The 18,206-nt window shown below is 29.3% G+C and overlaps 2 protein-coding genes across 6 annotated transcripts in view; one reads left to right on the plus strand and one right to left on the minus strand.

Moving 5' to 3' along the window:
• Window positions 1-921: 921 nt before the first annotated feature.
• LOC111676462 (UDP-N-acetylglucosamine transferase subunit ALG13 homolog) lies at window positions 922-1,563 on the minus strand. Its single transcript, XM_023437389.2, has one exon. The coding sequence runs from the start codon at window positions 1,457-1,459 to the stop codon at window positions 947-949; it is 513 nt and encodes a 170-aa protein (XP_023293157.2). The 5' UTR covers window positions 1,460-1,563; the 3' UTR covers window positions 922-946.
• Window positions 1,564-3,139: 1,576 nt separating this feature from the next.
• Window positions 3,140-18,206, plus strand: part of LOC111676436 (aminopeptidase N) — a 29,684-nt gene continuing 14,617 nt past the window's right edge. Inside the window, exons 1-2 of one of the 5 annotated variants that reach the window (XM_023437345.2) lie at window positions 3,140-3,420; window positions 3,885-4,009. The gene's annotated coding sequence lies outside the window, so the exon portion shown is untranslated. The other 4 variants (XM_046949284.1, XM_046949287.1, XM_046949285.1 and 1 more) reach the window with 4 other exon arrangements.

Raw genomic sequence — 18,206 nt, forward strand, 5'->3', positions numbered from 1 at the left:
CGATCAGGCTTGTGTTTGTTGCCAAGCTTTCGACAGAATTGCGTCTCACTCGCACCAATTGAGTAACTGTTTCCAAGTTATGCGTTGTTTGCATTAATTGTGTGCTTTCGTTGAACTTACCTCGATTGAGGTTATGTTTGATTATATTGGTGGAGACCAAATAATACTTTTGATTGATTGTTTGGGGCTCCAACTTCCCAGTATAGGTCAATTGGAGGGCTCTCTCCGAACCAACCTGGGATAACCTGGCATTTTGAGTGTTTAATACACAGCCAACAAAACCAACAAAAATGGAAACCATGCAAGAAGACTTGGTATTCCCCATAACGACTTCTCTAGAAGTTGTCAAGATGAAGAGGAGGAATCTATTGAACACCTTCTCTGTCAATGCCCTGCGATAGCAAACACACGATTCGAATATTTAGGGAGCGGGTATTCGATGATTTGTCTGAATTATTCATGTTAAGACTGGATAATATTAATGCCTTCGTCACAGTAACTGGTTTTAGGACCACTGAGCCATACTCAATCAAGGCACTTATCTGTCCACAAGGACATACCCTTCTATTTTCTCTTCCATCTATATATCAACTCTTCACTGTTCTCAGCATTTTTATCTTATACCTACTCCTACCTCTTCTCGGTCCTAAAACTCCTACTCTTTTTCATTTATCTTCTATTATCTTTACAGGTATCACAAAGGGACCAATAGGATCCAAGTGTGCGTCTTTGCAGCCTGAATCATCTAACCTACACAGCCAACAAACTACAGATTTGTTGGTTCGGGTTCAAGAAGTAAAATGTTGAAGTATCTGTAAAGACCCAAATTTCATCATCATAAAGATTAGCAACTTTAATCCCCAACACTTTCAAAATTTCTATTATCAAAACTCTTCCCTACTTAAAATTAAAAAAAAATCATTTATATCCAAATGAATTCATTTATTTAATTAACCATTAATTCATCCATAAAATCCACAAAACTACTCATGTTTTTACCGGGTTCATACAATTTTCGATCGTTTAAATTTAAATTCTCCAAACATTTCTCCAACTCTTCTACAGTACAACACTCCAAGTAGCCTTCCTTTTTCATATGTAAAGCTAATTCTTGCTGATGATTATTCATCAATTGATCGTTTATTACTAATATTCCCGCTTTGCGATTAGTCAATATATCTAAACAAGTACCAGCTCCAGCATGACCAATCACAAGATCAGCATTTATAATATCCATACGTTTGGGTTCTATTTTAAAATCATACTGTTCCACTCGCATTCCATATTTGATGGCTATATCCTGTTCGTTGACTTTTTGGCCTTTTCCAATTTGTAATATAAGATTTTTACATCCATGCGATTGAAGTATTTTAAGGACTTTGTCTGTGATAATAGTTTGTATAAGTGCATCAAATTTTGTGCTACCAACGGTAACATATACGGTTCGTATTTCTACCATATTGGGAATGATTTAGGAAAGTATTCCTTTATTAAAATACAAATTGTTTATATTACGACTGAGAAAATTAAAATTTTTTTTGATGTTATTTAGTGATAAGGAAAATTATTTACTTGTGTCAGTCTGTTATTTTAAACAGCTGTTTGGAATTAGTTAATATGGTAACGCTATAAATAAAATAGCCACATTTTTGTTGAATTGACAGAAAACCGTTATGTTTAACAAGTCTCAAGCTGTACTGCAACAGCAAATTTTCTTTCCTTTTCTTTACGTTCGCTTAAAACCATTTATTTAAGCTTTTATGTCCTTTATCAGGATAACATTTTACATGTAGAGGATTTGTTTCAGTCTTCGCTGTTTTACGAAACACTACAAGAAAAGCCTAAAGAGCCTAAACAGTAACTCCGAGGCAGCCTATTGAGAATACCAGCTTAAAGTAATAAAGGCAGATAAAAAGGCTTGTAGAGCGAAGTTGTTAAGACTGTTAGCTAGACGATGTTGTAAATAACGAAGTTCTTGTAGAAATTTGCCTATAGTAGGGTCAATTTAAATACATTACTGTATAAATCTTTGATCCTTTAGGAATTAAGTTTTTACTTAGAATATAATAGATATTTGATTCATTTACTAAATAAATGTATTAATAATCAAAAAATTTTCTGTTATACTATTTTTAGAGAATATTATGGTTTGAATATTTGAAATGTTCAATGTTTATTACTATCGTAAAGATTAGAAAAAAAATTGCGTTACATATTAGCATACAGGCACATACTCATACAGGGGTGCAAGCTACAGATATGTTGTGTTATGTTCGTTACAATTTTTAAAATTGTATGAAGCAGATTACTTCAAATTGTGGATTTATCTTGTGTTGCCACATGATGGAATTTGTCACCAAAATGTAGGATACATTTTTTTTACAAAATAATTAATTTGTTGTCTACTTTCTCCAACGTCACAACAAATACATTTTATTTTGTAATCGATTTTCTTGCGTATCAACACCCAAGCCTCTAAGAACAATTACACCTCCTAGTAACTACGATTCGAATTTAATTTGCTCCCAGTTCTATGAGTTATCTACACGATGACAGTTTTGTCTTCGTTCTTTTTTTGGTTCCTTTAATATAAAGAAATCAGACTTGTCCTTATGTTATGTAAACAGAATCTAAATTTTGACCATTTTCCATTGATGTTGAGATAGCCCTGATGTCTCTAGCAGCGGCGTGTTCAGATTAAACACCTAGTTGTTGAAAGGTTTATTACATACTCCGAAAATCTCTAATTTCAGATTAAGGACAAAAAAACTATAACAGAAGATTGTTTTGGACTATAGCGAATATATGAAAATCGGTATTGGTGGGACTTTACGGTTTAGAAAGTTGGGGGTAATTGCTTAGTATTGATGTTTATTTAGATAACGTTGTAGATAAAATAAGTTTAAACCCCTTGATTCTTTCTACAGCCTCAAAATATTTTAAGTTTATATTGAAATATTTAAGTAAATCATTTAAATATTTCAAATGTCCACATTTCGCACAATTTATCTGGCTACATTAATTTTGTGTCTTACTATGTGTGTGGCCTGTCCAATCAGACACATAGACAGAAAGAACGTCTGGAGCTTGAACAGCAACAACGACGAACCTCAAATTATTCTATAAAAAATTTTTCACAACACAAAACTTTTAGTTGCTTGCCGGCCTTTGAGTTAAACAGTTCGTTCTTTTGGTTAGTGGATGCTCTTAAATACGAAAAGCATCGTAGTCGTCACCATCATCAAAACAAAATTACATTTTACTGGCGCTTTTTTTGATTTAATTTAGATTTTGCATACTCTGACGGTGGTGGCAGTGTGTGTGTGTATTTTAAATCTGTGTGTAACAGAGTACGAATAGAATAAAGTGATAAAACGTTTTCGCACGCGAGTCCAACCAAGTAAATCTATCTCATCTATCGTGAGTGCGAGCAAAAAAAAAAACGAAAAACAAAAATCAAATATTTATGTGAATTTCGCGAGAATTTATCTTCTCCTTTGGCTACATACATACGTATGTAGATAAATAGATAGATGGATTCCATCGAATGAATGTATAGATTTGATTTTGATGTGTGCTACTACTGCGGCTGCTGCTGTTAATTATTTGTTTACATTTTTTGTTGTTGTTGTTTTGATTCAATTACCTCCTACTACTTGCTGTGTAAACGCAACGGTTGGTTATTTTGATCTTTTGGATTCGCGTAGTAGTAAATCTACATGCATGTATGTATGTACGTTTATAGTTAGCGTTAGTTTTGCCGGTTGCGCGCTCGTCGGTCAGGCAGCCCAGTAGCGGTAATCATATCATAAAAGTAATAAGATTTACGAAGTGTTGATGACTTTTTGATTTAAACGACAATATTTATGGTATTTATGTTTTAGCATCATATTCTTTAACGACATACAAATAAGAAAAAAAAATTAAAAAAAAAATAAACGTGAAGTAAGAAGCAACTGAAGAGGAAGTGCAAAGAAATACGTAACGATTCTAACGGCGCCTAAATTAGGTATGTTAATATTTCATTTTTCAAACATTTTTTCTTAAAAATATTTTCAATACACATCTGTTTTGAATTATTACCAAAAATAAAAATGTTTTGTGAAACAAATTAATAGATCACCTGAACTATATATCACTTAAAGTGAAATCATTTAAAATTGTTTGTGTTATATACATACATCTGTATGTATACGTATCATATAAATATTTATTGTAAATTTTATGGAAATTTGTGAATTTTGACAGTTTTTTTAATTTTTCAGCTGGATCTTGCCTAATATTCACAAGATAATTGAAAGTAGGTAAATAGATAGATAGATAGATAGATAGATAGATAGATAGATAGATAGATAGATAGGTAAATAGATAGGTAGATAGATAGATAGATAGATAGATAGATAGATAGATAGATAGATAGATAGATAGATAGATAGATAGATAGATAGATAGATAGATAGATAGATAGATAGATAGATAGATAGATAGATAGATAGATAGATAGATAGATAGATAGATAGATAGATAGATAGATAGATAGATAGATAGATAGATAGATAGATAGATAGATAGATAGATAGATAGATAGATAGATAGATAGATAGATAGATAGATAGATAGATAGGTAGATAGATAGATAGTTAGATTGATAGATAGATAGATAGATAGATAGATAGATAGATAGATAGATAGATAGATAGATAGATAGATAGATAGATAGATAGATAGATAGATAGATAGATAGATAGATAGATAGATAGATAGACACGCGTCAAAACTTTAGGTTTGAATGGGTGTGGGTTAATTCCAATATTTAAATCTAATATTTTTATAATGAATAACTAAAATACTTACTTTGAGCACTGTCTGTCGTCTGTGATATCAAAACAATTATTAAACATATCAGGAACACGAATTTAAATATTCGCGGAGGTAACTAAAAATAGAGAAAAAAACAAAAACGTTTATTAAATTTGTGTGTTGTGCATATATAATAATTATTAAATATTAATATTTAATTAAATTTTCCCTAAAGGTCTAACATCCAATGACAATTACTTATTCTTTTTAATAATTGATTTTAAACAATGGGACCGTTTAAAATGTGAACTTGAAATAAACGAGACCAAAATATTATAAATTCCCATTCGGCGATAAATTTTTCCCTAAATGTTTAACTTCAATGACAAATACTATTATTTGTATAACTTCAATTGATTCTAAAAGTTAAGTTTATATTTCTGAACCAATTGTAGATTCTTCGAAAACTGTTTGATCGGAAGTATATTTTAATATGCGAGTTCTTTGCATTATTGAGATTAAAAGGTCCCTTCAAGCTTTGTTAAGATCAGCTATATAGCAAATTTATTATTCAAATAAATTTCCTCTAATTCCAATTTTATTGTGAATAATCATCTACTACAATAAACTATAAATTTCAAATTTCATATAAATCAAAAGGCGTAAAATTTCTACCAATTGTTATAGTAATGGGTGTTAAAATAAAGTTATAAATTTTATTTATAAGTTATTAAAGTCTATTTATAATCTCTTTAAATTTACAACTTGAGTTATTACTATCTTGTCATAAATGAATGAACGATATTGTATTTAATAATAACAAATTGTTCAAAATTCAGACTTGTGTTTAATTAATATTTTGTTTATTTCCATGACATTGACCCAGTTCACAAGCATTATAATATGCGTAGTTTTATATTCAAAACATTTGGACAGCAAATTATTTAAGTATGTAAAAAAATATTTATATGTATAAAAATTACCACTTAGTTTTAAACAAAATTTCATTAAAATAGAATGGTGCTTATTAAGCATTTTTTTGTTTTGATTAATCTAATCTTTATTCAACAAGTCATTAGCTAAGCCGTCGTAATTCATTTTAAACTACATCCGATAATAATTAAATCAAATTACATTTTTCATGATTTTAGGCAAATAAACTTGTTTGAAAACTGATTTATATAAAAATATCTGGTATTGGACTTGAGAAATTTATAAATAAAAGTGATTGACCTTTAGAAATGTAAGATTTACCAGCAAAGTCATTTGGTAATTAAAGTAAGTAAATTTCTATTAATTATATTTCATTTTAATAGCTCCCTTTTCAATGAAAAATCTATTAAAATAATATTTAATTCAATGTAAATTTGTAATACAATTCTTATTTTGTGTTTGTTTTCATTTTGAAAACATCGATTCAACGAACGTTTGAACGTTTATTCAACCTTCTTTCAAACACAACATACAACTCTTTATGGAGTAAATATGTAATTTTTAGTTTTCTTTTTATACATATTTTCGCTTTTTTGTAAAAATAACCGGATACAGCTTTGTATGACTATATGAGTTTTTTTCTTCCAAATTGCTTGTATTGTTTTACAATCATGTTTGAAAATACAAAACCCCACAATTAAAAAAAGCTTTTATGATCTATTGCCGTTCGGTAGTCAAATTATGTACATGTGTTGTTTTTTTGGTGTTTTGGAAACCGTCAAGGTCCGTCTTTAAAATTTTCTAAAAAAAATTTATGAGTTTTTACGTCAGTTTTAAGATTTATGTTGTCAATATGTTAGTCTTAGCTATTCAAAATTTGTACATTTAAGGAACTGTGGGAACATTTTTTAATGTTCTTTTTTTTAATGTGAAGAAGTTATAGATAGATAGTTAGATCAATGGATAGATAGGTTGGTTGGTAGATAGATAGATAGATAGATAGATAGATAGATAGATAAATAGATAGATAGATAGATAGATAGATAGATAGATAGATAGATAGATAGATAGATAGATAGATAGATAGATAGATAGATAGATAGATAGATAGATAGATAGATAGATAGATAGATAGAATTTGACTACATATATGGGAAGCTTTTTTTATTTAAATTAATCTCTAATACAAATGACTTGACATCCAAAGTGTTTTTATGACTGTATTGAAAGTCCATCCCGAAGGTTAAACAAGATTCCGCTTCTACTTACAACTTTTCATATTTCAAGTTTAAAAAAAATTATATTTCTTTAAGATCCGTGCAAAAAAAAAAAAAAACATTCAACCATAATACCAACATGTGAACTATTAAATGTCTATCTAATTCCTTTATATGTATCTCCCACTGCTTCTCGAATAATATAAATTTTGTTGGGTGAGAAAAACATGACTTTATTCAATATGTTTGGTTTTTGCAAAATTTATATATTCCTATTCCGTATGGAATATTTTGTTTAACATCATGTTGTTGGAATTTTTTTTTTATTTTGTATAAAAAAAAATACTTAAATAATTGAGGATTACAATAAAAATGAAAGAAATATTAAACCAATTAAATATTTAAAATTATTACACACATGTGTGTGCCGGTTTATAGCCAACTAAAACTTATTTCAATAAATTTCAAATATTTATGTATGTTAGTTAAAAAAGATAAAATATATTCCGTTTGTATACAAATTAAATAATAATTTTATCTAAATATTTTTAATAAAAAATTATAAATATGATAAAATAAGGATTTATAATAATGCCTGAACTGGGTCGGAAGTGTATTTTTTAGTTAGTTAGTTTGAAAGGAGTACATCCTCCTTATATACATATATATACATATAAACATCAAATCCGTAGAAATACACCTAGGCCTCTATCGGGCCTGTTGTGCGCTTCTTAACATGTGCCTCAGGTGGGAATCGAACCCAACACCTCCGGTCTACCAAACTAGAACTCTAACCACTAACTAACCGAAGGCCACAAGTGTATTTTTTATACATATTTATTCGATTTTTTTTTGTTCTAATTAATTATCTAATACAGTATAGACAACAGTTTAATTTTACTATTACTGAATAAATATTCTAAAAAACAATCTTCTTTTTATACCCTTCACATTCGTGAGAAGGGTATATATAAATTTGTCATTCCGTTTGTAATTTCTATAATATAATTTTCCGACCCTATAAAGTATATATATTCAGGATCCTTATAGATAGTGGAGTCGATTAAACCATGTCCGTCTGTCTGTCTGTTGAAATCAGTTTTTAGAGGTCCCCAAATATCGGCGAGATCCGAATCTTCAATAATTCAGTTAGACATTCTTTCGAGAAGATCGCTATTTAAAATCAGCAAAATCGGTCTATAAATAACGGAGATATGAGCAAAAATCCGAGACAACCTCTGATAATTTCATTTAAAAAGCCACATTTTTTTCATGCTTTGTTAAAAAAGCAACAACAACACTGTTAATTGGATAAAGATGTACATGTGCGTGTGGAGATGTATTTGGTTTTATGCAGCTGTGTATTTTTTGTATGTTTGGATGCTGTTCTGTTCTCACGAAGGTAAGTGGGTATAACAAGAACAAGGAGATAAAGCACTAATATGTTGGTAATACAGCTCATATTTGTTTGAGGGTGGTAATACAGTTTGACGGTGGTATTACAGTACAACGGTTAATATTTCTTTTTGCTACAGTTTATATTTGTTTGTGTGTATGTTATGTGTGGCATATGTGCAGAGATACAAAATAAAAAAAACTGTTTTTTAAAACATACTTGGTGAAAGGTATATAAGATTCGGCACAGCGGAATATAGAAATATTACTTTTTATTATTCATCAGCCATTGACGGGAATATGTTTAGTAGCTGCCTCCAAAAACTTTACGTGCAATTTATATGTAGTATTCAAATTTGAATATATATGCATAAACACATACATATGCACGTATGTATGGATGTGTAAATAATGGCGAACAAACATTGTAAACGTTTTGTATTATTTAATTATACGACTAAAATATTATTATCTTTTTATTAGTTCATTATTCTAATTTATGATACTGTGAGAAGTGAAAATGTTTAAACAACATTACACTTAAATAAATGTTTTATTAATGTGTATTTTCTTTATTTATAAGTGTTAAACAATTTGGCATAACAAATTTAACTTATTCGGTGGGATCAATAAAAAAATAAGGCTTTTCATAAAGAAATTTACGCTTTTTACGTGTGAACAACTATAAGTGACGAGTAACACAAAATGTGAGTCATTTCTTAGCAAATTTTTTGATGCCTTTACAACTTTTTGTAATCTATTTAAATTATTTACTACACTGAAAATAATCCATGCTCAACTTTACGAAAAAAATTTCGTAACTTCTATTTTCGTAATATTTACAAAAATTTCGTGTATAATACGAAATATTATTTAATAAAACCCTTTTCTATTTTTACGAAAGTACGAAAACCTTTCGTATTATTTTTTTCTTAAATTTTAGCGAAATTAAACATAATGATGTTAATTATATTATGATTAAATAAAACTACAACATTTTTATAAAATTTAAGAAAAAGTATAATATTATTCTTGAAATATTTTCATAAAAAAATTGAAAATTCGTATGGAGAATAATTTTAAACTAAAATTAGAAAATTTATTTTAAAATGAACAAAAATGTTTGAATATATTAATATTTCGTAAATTTTACCATATTTATTCAAAATTCACTTTTTTCAATTTATGTAAATTAAATTTTTCAAGAATATTTTGCATTATACTAAAATATTTCGTACAATTTCGTATATATTACGAAAGAATTTCGTGGTGCGAAACAACGAACGATTCGTACAATGTACGACATTTTTCGTATATATTAGGCATGGATTTTTTTTAGTGTATTTACACTGATTTTTTTTATATGAATCCTTAAACAAAAGTCTTTTCTAGAAATATCTACATAGGTTCATTAGTATTTTTAAGTTTTAATTTAAATAAATGCTTAAGGTCTTTAACATTTTAACTTTTGCTCTTCACAGTATATAAATTTGTTTGCTTCTGTAAAGATCCCGCAGTCATTCATTCATAACATGTTATTCATTGCATCTGTATATGAGTTTGTATGAATTGTATATTAATTGACCACAGCTGTCACAACAGTTTTTTAACCTCTAAAATTGAATTATTGTCTTTTTGGAAAAAAACTTTATAAAAAAAAACTTGTTAGTAGGCCATGTATTTGTTGATAACACAATCAAAATGTTTACATTCAAGGAGTTTAGTTATAAACATATGAGTGTTGCAACTCAGATTTTTGGTCCTTTGAGATTGACTTGCTTATATCTTATCAGAAGAAAGTGGTGGCCTAAAACTATATACATAGTATATAATATTTACTAGATAGTATTTTTTGCGTATTACTTTTTAAAGAAAATATGTTCATTTGCAAATTAGTTAATGAGCATGTGGTTTTTGAATATTTAAAATATCTTAAGTTGAAAAAGTCATTAAAATGCTAAATAAAACTAAACTAATAAAATACAAAGACTGTTCTAAACAACAGCTGAGTATTTTGGATATTATTCATAAGAATGTTTGTTTTTTTTTAACACGTTTTGAATTTCAGAATGCATTTCATTGTAATTAAATAAATTTGGATTTTGACTCTTTTATTGAATAAAGTCCAGACTAAAGTATAGTGGACATTTCTGACTACAATAGTAATAGAGTATATTATCTAGAATATAGTGAGTTAAAGCTAAAGTTAAGCAGTTAAGCTAAAACATGTCTAAAAATACAGACTATAATTCAGTCTATAGTCGAGCCTACGGACCACAATGTAGTTCAGACTATAGAAGTGCCTATACTGCAGACCATAGTCGACTCTAAATTTTAGGGTAATGTCAAGTCTATATGGTCCTCCGGCTAAAGTCAAGCCTAAACTTCTGACTATGATTGAAGTATGGTAGGTAGATAGGCTGATAGGAGGATGTATAGTATATCAAATCAGGGCCTGTTCCAATCCTTTTCACGAAAAAAATTGTTTCCTGGACGTAATTCCTAAAAATTTTGCAATCAGTGTTAGTCAAGAAAGTTATTTCCGGAATAATATCACTTTCAAGACTGACAGTGACAAAAAAGTGTGCCAGAGTTGCACTATCCTTCGTTTGAATCCTCACGGCCAATTATGTATAGATGTGCCCCTAATCCGGTGTGTTCACTCAGAGTACTATTATACTAACCTCAGAAATGTTCATTTTGAGGAGTTTTTTCGTCTTGTTCTCAACTGAGTCACACCATAGGATCTTGGTGGTTCAACCCACCGTTAAATTATTCCAAGAGGCCTTTTGGGAATTTCTCATCCATATATTAATACTATTACATTCGCTTTTTCGTTGCCGATTACACCCGAGTGGCCTGGAATCCAAAGACGGTCTTAGATTTAATTCTATCACCTGATATAGTCTTTATTGCCTTTTGGCTGTCGGTAAATATATTAAGGGCTGTGTGCGCCATATTTATTCTAATTCAATTTAGTAAACTTAGTGAATTTCGTAAATTTACTAAATTGGATTATAATAAATTGACTTTACACATTCTGTTATTGCTCGGACTTCTGCCTGTAAGCATGTCTTATGATTAGGTAAACGGTGGTATATTTCTGTTTCCGGTCTTAATTATAGAACCCCAGACCCACTTTATCCCCCATGTTAAAGCCATCCCACTGGTATTTGCCAACACTAAAAGACAATAGCCAAAGGTATGGTCCAAACTGTGTGTTCTATTGTTTAGACTATAGTCCGTTCTATAGTCGAGTATATATGCCAGAATATAGTGCATACTAAAGTCCAATATATAGTCTAGAACATAGTTTAGTCAATTCAGTCGAATCTGCAGTTCAGATCCTAGTCGAGTCTACAGTCCAGACAATAGTCGAGTCTTTATTCCAAACTATAATCGATCTATGTATTGAACAAAATATATTAGAGTTTATAGTACAAAACAGGATGCACTTATTACATTATGGTACAAACTGTATTTATACCCTACACCACTATAGTGGGGAGGGTATTATACGTTTGTGCTGATGTTTGTAACATACAAAAATATTAGTCCCACCTTAAAGTATACCGATCGATTCAGAATCATTTTTTGAGTCGATTAAGACATGTCCGTCCGTCCGTCTGTCCGGCTGGCTGTCCATATAAACCTTTTGCGCAAGGTACAGGCCGAAATTTTCCAGATAATTTGATGAAATTTGGACCAAGCATGTTTTTTGGCACAGGGACGAAGCCTGTTGAAAATGGTTGAAATCGGTCCATTATTTCACCTAGCCCCCATACAACCGTACCTCCCGATTTGAACTTTTTATGCCATAATTACGTCAAATATTCTATTATCTCTTTAAAAATTGGCACAAATAAGTTTTACATAAGTATAAATGACACTGCAGGTTTTCGGAAGGATCGTCCCTTATTTGACTCTAGCCCCCATACAAACCCCCCTTCAAAAAATGTCTTAAACGTCTAAAATTGACTTGTAACCATTTGTATCGCAATGAAACTCAACAAAACTGTTATTTAAAAATATATCCTTTTCCCAAATTTCCCGAGGATCGACCCATATTTGATCTATATAAAGCCTCATTTAGAAATTTTAGTTTTCTTTATCAATAAATTGCTTAAATATTTTGGAATAATATTCAACATAAAAGTTTCTTCATAAAAAGTAAAAATTTTAAAAATATACTCATGGTGTAGGGTATTATATATTCGGCCATGCCCGACTATACTTTACTACTTGTTTTTAGTTGCTTTAAGTTAAGAATTTATATAATTGTCAAAAAACTTTAAGTATCCACCTAAACATATTTGTCATATGAAATATCTTCTTTTTCGGTATGCTTGTTTATTATATTCGCATAATTTTTGTTTGACAATTAATATTAATCACGTTGCCATTATTATGATTATGCAAAACCAAACTTAATTACATCTTAACTAGGGAAATACAAAGTAGTATGTATGAACAAAGTAAGCAGATATTTCATCCAACAACCATTTCTGGTTTCCTTTTACCGTTCAACTGCTGCTGTTACTGTAACTATTTCTGTTTGAAAATTTGAAATCTTATACCTTTTTGCAAGCTGCGGGTAAGAAATTCTACCACAAAATTATGTTAAATATTCAGCTTTATATGTATGTATATATGTATTTTGTATGCTAGTATCATAATTATATGTTTGCAAATATGTTCTTTACTATTTCTTAAGTTACGGGTACTTTATGTTTCTTAATTAGTTAGTGGGGGTTAATAAAGTTTCAATTACCTTAGGGAAATTTCATACTAAATTACAAATAACCCACAACAACCGCATAAAAATTCTACACTTGTAGTTCATTTATACTCCTTCCGAAACAGAAAAAAATAATATAAACAAAATAAAAATAACAACAATACAAAAATATTACCTAAGTATTATTTGTCAAGGATAATGAAATGTAACATTATAGTGTAATTTCCTGTTTTGATTAATTTTGATTTTTTTGCTATTTTTAGGGTAAACTATTTTTAAATTTAAGTGCACATTTATGACATTTATTTAAGTATAGAAAATTATATAAAACGCAAATAAAAAGGAAACTAAATCAATAAAAAAATGTGGGAATTAATTTTTGCAAATCTCTAACAGGATGTGAATATAATTTCAGGATAACAGAGTTTCTAAGGAGTTGGTTGTTACATATTTTTTTAATTTGTTGTCATTATAGTGTATGCGTTTGGAAAAAATTATTGACATTTCTTACAAGACTATTGTCTGGGCTTAACTATAGTATTTGACATGGACTGGACTATAGATTTGACTATGGTCTGAACTATAGAATAGACTATAGTCTGGACTATAAATTTGACTATATTCTAAATATTTGACTTGACTATAGCCTGGAATATAGACATGACTATAATCTGGACTATAGAAATAACTGTAGTGTGGACTGTAGATTTGACTTTAGAAATGATTATAGTCTGAACTATAGACATGATTATAGTCTGAACTGTAGAAATGATTATAGTTTGGACAGCAGCCTTGACTATAGCTTGGATATAACCTTGACTATAGTCTGGACTACAGTTATGACTGTAGCGTGGACTGCAGATATTGACTACGGTCTGAACTATAGATATGACTTAAGACATGATTATAGTCTGGACAATAGACAGGACAATTGTCTTGGCTACAGCATTGACTATATTCTGGACTGCAGACTATAGTTAGGCTTTAGTCTGGAATATATGTAGACTTGACTATGGATAGTTTAGATTGTAAACTTGACTATAGTTTAGACTGTAAACTTGACTATAAATTTGACTATAGACTCGACTATAGTCTAGACTAGATTATACAGATGATCATAGTATGTATTTAACATGAAATGGACTATATCTGGACTGCAGACTATAGTTAGGCTATAGTCTGAAATATATGTAGACTTGACTGTGGTAGGCACTATGGATAGTTTAGACTGTAAACCTGACTATAAACTGGACTATAAATTTGACTATAGACTCGACTATAGTCTAGACTAGTCTTAACTGTAGACTATGGGACATAGGTTTATTTACAGTCTGAACTATAAACTCGACTATAGGCTCAAGTATAGTCTGAAGAATTGATTCGACTATATTCTGAACTATACATTTGACTATAAACTCGGCTAAATGGAATATTAGAGCTACAAGAGATGGCGAAAGTACTTATCCGTTACAGTAGGGTATGTAACTATATTGCTTCACTGGAGTTCACTGTTCTATCGATACAATAAGTTCCTTAGGGAGCTCGTTCCCGATAACCGTATATTTTTAAGCAGCACATGATTCTCATCAAGAACACACTATAGATTTGACTATAAACTCGGATATATTAAACACTTACTTGTCCCTAAATGTAGTGTGTATTTCTCAAAATTTATTATAAAAATTATGTTTTTTGTTTGGTACAAAAGAACTATTTAACTTTTGCACCAACTATATATATTGTTAAAATACTTATAATAACAAAAATAACTTATTTGTCAACAGTTGTTAATTAAGAACATAGTAATATACTTTTCTTTGGGACTTGAATAACATTCTGCATGACATTTTGTTAAACAACAGTACATTGAATATTTTTAAAATATACATTCATTCAGTCGAAAATTTCAGTCAAAATCATGTTTAACTTTCCATACCAATATTCAATTAGTATACAAGTGTTAAACATTTCCCTAAAAATAAAACAGCAAAGCAATATGTGAGTCTTCTTTAGGCAAAATAAATAAGAAACTGTTAAAAAAAAAAAAAAAAAAAAAAAACGTATAAAATTTAAAATCAAGTTTAAGGCAGAGTACGTATTAACAAAAATTTAAAAACGAAATGTAACTGGAGACAAGTCAAATTCTCCACCCAAAAAAAAGAGAAATAAACAAATATTTATACGATTCTACTTATTCATGTCAGTTTAACTTAGTAAATATAAGTGTTATATAGAAGCAAAGTCAGTAAAAGCCATTTTTTATAAATTAACTTATATTTAGTAGATTAATACTTTTATTTTAAAAAATTTTAATTTAAATGTCATATCGATTTCATATTTTCCAAAATAATTAGCCTGTCAAACTCCACATGAATTTCTAGAACGAGCTGTAAGTCCTAAATAATTATTCCTAAACGGAAAACTCACAACAAACATAAATCATTAGAAATTTAGATTTTCTTATTAAAATTAAAAAAAAAAAACAATATTGCAGTTAACTGTTTTTGCATCTACGCCTTTAAAATACTTTTATATTCCATATTTAAATTAAAATATCGAAAATATTGAAAAAATTCATTCTTTATTCTTTAAATTTAGTCATCAAACGTCGTGTTTTGTATGAATTTAATTGATTAACTCAAGAGAACGCCCCAATGATGCTGATGATGATGATAATAATGACGATGATTATTGACGTACAATTAAAAAGAACATTTTTCGCTAAACAATAATTTAAATATTAAATTAACAAAGTAATATGTTAATTAAATATTGTACTTGTTGTTGTATGTTTGTGTAACAGAGTATTAACATATGAGTAATGTAAAATATGTACATTGTACATATAGACTAAGGGCCTTATTCATAACAATTTATAAAAGATTTATTAGACAAATTTTATACAAAATTTGTTCTATAAACCTTTGATAAATTGTTATGGTTAAGGCAGTTAATAACATACCGGCACTGGTCTTAAAGCAGTTCTCGTCGACGCTACCTCGTTTATTAGCTTATCTTTTCAGCTTCCTATACTATGCCGATAAAATTTCTAGATTGCTAATGTCACGCCAATTTCTAAAAAGGGAGAGGCTAATACTCCTGTAAAAGATCGCCCAATTGTTAGTCGTTCTGCACATTCCAAAGTTATGGAATATATGGTTTATTTTTTGTCTTGTCAAATATCTAGAGACCAACAATGTACTCGATTTATCTCGCACTATACGAGTTATTATAGATGGGATCTCATCGAACGAGTTCAAGATTAATTTAAGGTTAACGCAAGGCTACGTTCTTTAACTTACCATATTTCTTATCTTCACAAATGACCATATATGTCAAACTTCCAACTCTATCTACACTTGCCAATGACAATTATAGGCTAAGACCTATAGAGATTGGGGCAATGTGGCACATTATGAATGATGGGGTCGTGTTAATAGAATCGATTTTAACGTTTGCCAGACTTGTTGTTAATAATATTGGTATTTATATTATTGGTATTTATTATTATTAAGTCTGACGGACTAAGCACATTTTTCCAGTGTCAAAAGAAGCATTCCACTCCACCGAAGGTACTTATCAGTGACAGTAGGGCATCCAACTCTATTGTATTGTTATTCAAATGTAGCACTAAGTGAATTTTTTAACATCTATGGAAGTGATGTTTATTAACGTCCAAAGAAGCAAAAAGAATCCATTTTTTTAATTTAGGGTATATTTGTTTTTACCGAAATCTTCTGAATTAACCCAATTTTATTTTGGAGTCATTTGATAAATGCGTGAAATTTAGTTATTTATGTTAATATTATTTAAGTCAAATTAGTAGTATTCTATAATACTACAACTTCACTTCTTAATAACATCCAAAAAAATAACATAAAAATTACTTTCTGAGAATGACTTCAGATGTAGTGAATTTGGAATCTAATAAAAATGACTTCCCTCCTATGACAAGCCTGTGTTAAAATTATAACTTCATTATGTCTTTTCCAGTACTGCTATGGAGTAAATTCTACTTCTTTTTACTTTCTTTCTTTATTACTTTCTGAGAATGACTTCAGATGTAGTGAATTAGGAATCTAATAAAAATGACATCCCTCCTAAGACAAGCCTGTGTTAAAATCATAACTTCATTATGTCTTTTTCAGTAATGCCATGGAGTAAATTCTACTTCTTTTTGGCTTCTTGGAAGTTCTTTTTTTCTGGGATAATATAATGCAATGTGTTTAAATCAAATGTCCACAAACACTACTCTATTTATGCTCCCTCCCACAACTTATTTTTTTAGTTCCAGCACAATGCACTGCATTAGTAGGGGTCATCCTCTAAAAAAGAACTAACTGAATAACTAACTAAATTGGCTTTCAAATCTAAAAATAAACGAAAATCCAAAAGTACATAAATGAATGAGCTATTAGATAAATGGATGGCAATGTCATTTAGTAACATTTAACCCTTAGATGCAATTTTAATTAAGTTTAAAATCGTTTTAATTGCTACTAAAATGGATGTAGTTTCTATTTAATTAAATAAATGCTATTTTGTCTGCTGCGATAAAATATGCAATACAGTTACTTTGCATTACTCATAGATTTTTTATAATTATTTAATAAGTCAATTATTTGTAAAAAATATATTTACTTCAAATTATCGTTCATTAGATCTCATTATAACTTAATTTTTAAAATAACACTTGTTCTGAAGTAATAAAAATATACGTAGGAGTTTATTCAATCGATTAACCGCGATTCGATTAATCGATTATTCTTTATTCAAATAACATTTTAACAAATTATTTGGTTTCAACTGAGAGAATAAAAAACTGATCACAAAATATCACATGTTTAATTCATCAAAGTTAGAATGTATGAGAGAGATTGAGGGACTCACTTCTCGCAGCCTGCTAGAGACTTACTAATTTGTTCGAGTAGATTTTAAAAGAACATGGCAAAAAAATCTTCAAATTTTGGTAACGAGTAATCTAGATAATGTAGTTATTTAATACAAGGTTGGATTTGTAGGCAGCTATCTAGAGAATCAGTCTAATTATATAAAGCGAAAAGACTAATAAATACCAAAAATAACTGTAGAGTTATGTTTAAGCCTGGAAAGGTCGGGCAAGC

The sequence above is a fragment of the Lucilia cuprina genome, chromosome 4 (genome assembly GCF_022045245.1).
Source record: "Lucilia cuprina isolate Lc7/37 chromosome 4, ASM2204524v1, whole genome shotgun sequence".
Taxonomy (NCBI): Eukaryota; Metazoa; Arthropoda; class Insecta; order Diptera; family Calliphoridae; genus Lucilia; species Lucilia cuprina.

What these genes read in the sequence shown, in the direction of transcription:
- LOC111676462 (XM_023437389.2), bottom strand. Translation starts at nt 1,459, where the DNA reads ATGGTAGAAATACGAACCGTATATGTTACCGTTGGTAGCACAAAATTT.